The sequence below is a fragment of the Montipora capricornis genome, chromosome 7 (genome assembly GCF_036669925.1).
Source record: "Montipora capricornis isolate CH-2021 chromosome 7, ASM3666992v2, whole genome shotgun sequence".
Classification (NCBI taxonomy): Eukaryota; Metazoa; Cnidaria; class Anthozoa; order Scleractinia; family Acroporidae; genus Montipora; species Montipora capricornis.
Genome location: NC_090889.1, coordinates 26339552 through 26344551, shown reverse-complemented (window position 1 = coordinate 26344551; position 5000 = coordinate 26339552). Strand labels below are relative to the sequence as shown.

At 39.7% G+C, this 5000-nt stretch overlaps 1 protein-coding gene and 1 long non-coding RNA gene across 2 annotated transcripts in view; one reads left to right on the top strand and one right to left on the bottom strand.

Annotated features, from left to right (window-relative positions):
• The window catches only part of LOC138056667 (neuronal acetylcholine receptor subunit alpha-10-like), a 6950-nt gene extending 4893 nt beyond the window's left edge, over positions 1-2057 (top strand). Inside the window, exon 5 of the mRNA XM_068902527.1 lies at positions 366-2057. Within this exon, the coding sequence (XP_068758628.1) occupies positions 366-1569 (1204 nt within the window). The 3' untranslated portion in view covers positions 1570-2057. The remainder of the gene's footprint in view (positions 1-365) is intronic.
• On the bottom strand, positions 153-3749 carry LOC138056671 (uncharacterized). Its single transcript, XR_011133505.1, has 2 exons — positions 3350-3749; positions 153-2997 (listed from the first exon to the last, which is right to left on the bottom strand). It is a non-coding gene; the product is annotated as an uncharacterized lncRNA (long non-coding RNA).
• Positions 3750-5000: the final 1251 nt, after the last annotated feature.

Here is a 5000-nt window from a genome sequence, read left to right as displayed (position 1 = left end):
CTTTCCATACGTCGAAACAATTCGATCATGACGTATCTCATCCAAAAACATTTCAATAGTAAGTCCTTGGATAATTTTTGCGCTTCTGTCCCCTGCATTATGTTGGTCTGCATGGTTTTCTCAGGATCAAGTAAATTATATCGCGGGAAATGTTTCGTTATCATAGCCGGCTAGTTAAATCCTCAGTTACTTTTACGTTTCAACACTTTCGCAAAAGAAAAATTGACTTTTTCGTAATCGATCGTGTAACGAGGAAATTTTCGATGATAACTTCAGATTCAAAGCACTCAAAGAGTAAAGAAGAAACAATGTATTGGACTAAATGTAGAATTGATTGTCTCCTTGTATTTTTCCCCACTTTGTAGCGTCTTTGAAGAGTTTGACGGGAGAATGGACAATGTGAAGACGAGGATCCGCGTGCGCAACGATGGCTACTGCTACTGGGCTGCACCGTTCGTGTTCAAAACATCTTGTCGTTTTGACGTCCGTGATTTTCCATATGATGAACAAATGTGCAAACTCAAGTTTGGTTCTTGGCTTTTCCATTCCAGGCAACTTGATCTGTTCCGAAAGAGGGAAAACGCCCCAGTAGCTAAGGACAAAGTGGACAACGGAGAGTGGAAGATTACGTTAATTGAAATCGAGAAGAACGTTATCAAGTACGACTGTTGCCCCGATGAGCTCTACCCTGACATCACCTTTGTCATCAATCTGGAAAGGCGCTCTCTGTTTTATACGTACAACTTGATCATCCCAAATTTTATTATAGCTCTGCTTGCCTTCTTTTCTTTCTACATTCCCGTGGAGTGCGGCGAGAGACTTTCATTCGTGATCACTGTACTGCTGAGTATGACCGTGTTTCTGCTGCTTGTTGCAGAGAGCATACCACCTACATCTGAAGCTGTTCCTGTGATAGGCATGTTTTTCACCAGTTCTATGATCGAAGTATCACTTGCTCTGATTGCCACTGGAATCAGTTTGAAGGTTTATTACAGTTATTTGTATGGACGTGGTTTGTCGCCTGGCTTGCGAAAATTTCTCTTTTATCGAGTAGCTCCCCTTTTGTGTGTCGAAACAAACATTAGTGGCCAAAAGGAACACTGCAATAATAAATGGCGTATGGGAAATCCTTTTGGGTTCCTCAAAGAGCTCAGAGGAAGAGCTGAACGTGATAGCGATGTGTCCATTTATAATGTCACGGAAAACAAAGGCAGAGATCCTGATGAAACGCAGACAAATTCACAGACAAATGATGTGCGACTGCTCTCATTTAAGACTATTTCCGAATCTGATATAGGAATTATAAACCAGCATCACAAGTTAGCAGAAAACGAGTTAATAAAGAGGAAAAGCAAACGGAATCAATTGTCGTCTGAACTTGAGATGATCACTTCAGCTGTCAATGATCACAAAGAATCAGAAAAACGAGCCGCCGAATGCAGGATTGCAGCCAACATCGTTGACAAAGCATTTATGGTGTTCTTCATTATTGTGTTTTTTGCTTCAGCAATCATTATTCTTCTTTTGCCTCATATGAAAAAGCGCGCTCATGATTCAAACGCACATTGAATTATTAAGAGTCTGTTGGTGACAGGCCGGGTTACTCCATGTAGATGGAGTAGTGGCGGCTAAGCCCTCGTGAGGTGTTAGGTGGATCAGTGTGGTGTGGCGTGTAATGTTTTACTTGAACTCCACGAAGCAGTGTCAACTTGAAACCAGAAGACCTTCCCAATTCATCAGAGTTGCGTTTCTTCAAGTCATATCTTCAATGATCTTGCCGAATCGTCGGCAACTGTTTGCAACATCATAATACTGTTTACAAACAACGTCTGGTTGAAGGAAAGTACAGTTTAAACGCAAACAAGTTTTTAAGGGCTGAATCTATGGACGCCCTTTTATGAAAAAAGACGGGGGATCTCTCGGAGTTATAGAAAAGGAGGGTAATGGGAGTGGGAGACTAAACTAAGGGTATGTGACAAAGCTCTCCGTTATGGTATCTCGTTTCGCTCTTTGTTGTCAAAAGTGATCGGGGAATAAAAAAAAAGACGTTTACAAGAGTCGTTGCTGTCACCAGTCCTACATAGAACGTTATATAATTAAGGATTCATTAAGGAATTAGAAACATCACATGAACTTGAGCTGCGTTGATGTAACAGTTTTATTGGATATTGTTTTCATTCACAAATGCGTTACACCGTTAAAATTTACGCTGAAAGTTGTCAGAGATTTTGAAAAGGATTTATCACGCTTCTACAAAGCAGCTCTGGATATTGACTTCCAAAAGTGCATGATTTTTCACATTTTCCCGACAATAGGACTTTCGTGATGCGTGCTGAGATCCGTTTTAGATTTCAAATGCCATTAACCAAACAAGGAAATCGGCTAAGCTTAATTGCTTGCAGTATCATGCAGAAATTGCGTTGCAAAGAGCTTAGCTCCGCGCGTTTTGGTAGCTAACTAATGCACCGTCGAAGAACGGCACAATAGCCAGATGTCGTTGGCCACAAAGTCGATTAAGGATCATTAAAATTTACATTTGAAACAGAAATAATAATATTAAATAATAATAATAATAATAATAATAATAATAATAATAATAATAATAATAATAATAATAATAGTAATAATAGTAATAATAAGAATAATAACTTTATTTATATAGCGCTCACATCCATGTATCGCTGTCCATGGCGCTTTACATTTACAATTTACAGTAATTTACAATAAAAACGATTTTAAAACACTAAATTCTATGGAATGTTAGAAACGAGTCCGGATCTCTTTTTGTGGCCTTTTTTAATGTAATGTTTTCAGCAAACTATGGCGGCATCTAATAGCATGGTTAGTCGCTTTTATCGCCTACGCCATGATTGACTAAGTGTAAGTGCTATAGAAGATGACACCGCATCCCAGTCGTGCTCCCGCATTTCCAGTTTGCAAGCTTTGAGCTCTGGCTGTCCTATTGCCTCTCTCCAGGTCGTCAGTCTTCTCATGAATCTGTTAAAATTAAATCAGTGAATAGACCTAATCGGCTAACTTCCTTTTGGTAAGCATTTAAATTGAACATGACTTAATTTATAAATTAATGTATAAAAACTGCAATGCCGTGTAACGATCTATGCATTACGATGGATCAACACAAACAGTGATGAGCATAAACACACCACTGTTAGAACAGATCAACAACGTTCAAGAAGGCATATTCTTCAAATATTTAAGATACTTCGGCAGTGTTGAATTATAATTGCCATTTGTTTTCTTACTTCACTTCTTATTTTCAAATAAAACTACTCGCAACACATCCCTGCGGATATGGAACGAGTGACTAGACAGTACAACTATACGTTACCTGCGTCATTATTCCCCTCACAGCCGGGCGGGACACAGAGACCTCAGGCGATAGATTAGACAGGTTGGGGTTAATAAAACTCACTGCATTCAATGTTGCTCCATCTAAAAGCACGGTAAGTAGAGAGAGGATCAGAGTGATTTTTTTTGTTTCTTCAGGCAACCAATTAAGAAGGATTGCAATAAATATATCAGACAAGTTAACATTTCCCTTTTTTAAAATTAATATTAAAGGGTCCTAATTTTTAACTGATCTGCACATTCTTTTTGTTCTGCCTTTTAAACCCTAAAACCCGAAAACATTATTCAGATGTTCTTTAAGTGTCAATACGAAAATGCCACTGCTCATTTAAAAAAAGAGCAAGATGACGACGTTCCTATGAGCGGGCTCACAACACAGCTTTCTTGTCAAAAAGGGCAATGAAAGCCGCTATCCCTAACCAGAGGTCAACATCTTCAATTATCCACACTTCTACCACCCTAACCCTAACACTTGGGCCTGTATAGCTGGAAAAAAGAGCAGATACTGGGTAGGGGAGGATTCCTGTGACAGCATCTTTGTAACGCAGATGTAGTTGAAATACCGGCTGATCAAGAGGGCATTTCGTTCAGGTATTCACCAGAAATGATTCGTAAAGCGGAACATTTCGACCCGCATTTCGAAGCTGCTTCCTTTTCATCAATGGCATGCGGTGCCATTGAAGAATATATCACCATTACATTTCTGGTTTAATGGCTGGCGAAGGGCTAACGCTCGAAACGTCAGCTTTTAGAATCTCTGTACGGTGGTCAATTTACATTATCAACTCCGTTGATAAAACCAAATTTTTGTATACTACTTTCCCAACGACGCAGCACCACAGTTTCTTTAGAAACTACCCCCTTCCTTCTCACATTGGGGGAGGCGTGTGTTCTCACCACCGCGCCATCCCTTTAACCCTCATACGGAAATATCTGACTAAATATCTTGAAAATATCTAGCTAAAACTGCAAGGCTTGCTGACTCAATTTCCAGTTTGAGCAGAATGTGCCCTGCACACAAGAAGGAAAAGGAGTGGAAGATGGTGCAGCCTGCACGACATCTGAATAAAAAATGCAAACTGTGCTAAAAAGAACCCTAGAAACGGGAATCTTTGCGTCAATCAACTTTTTAGGGTCTTTCAAGAAAATAAATACTTAAAAATATACAGGGACTATTCTCTCGTTTTCCCGTGTTGATCCCTGTTATTCGGGTAAGTAAAACGTTCGACAACCGCTACTGACAGCAAATATTTTTAGACCAAGTAAAGGGTTTCATCCCTAATAATAAAAGAACAGAAGACCACGACCGAACGGGTTTTGAGTGTGGAACGCTAAACCGTTTGATTGATAAAAGTGAAATATCAGCTCACAAATCTTTCTCACGGGGGTTAATTTACCTTTATCAGCAGTAAAATAGTCAGCAGGGAGTTATTACGTTTGTTGACGGTGTATACGATTTTCTGTCATCGAGGTCAAATTCTCCCCCTTGTATTGTAAATGGCACCAGGTGATGACGGTTATTTGCGGACGTTGCATCTGCGTTTGAACGAAAGCTGAATACGGGAGTGTAACCATGCATGAGGTCCCTGTGGTTAATACAAGGTGAAAATACGAAATCCAAATCTCTACTT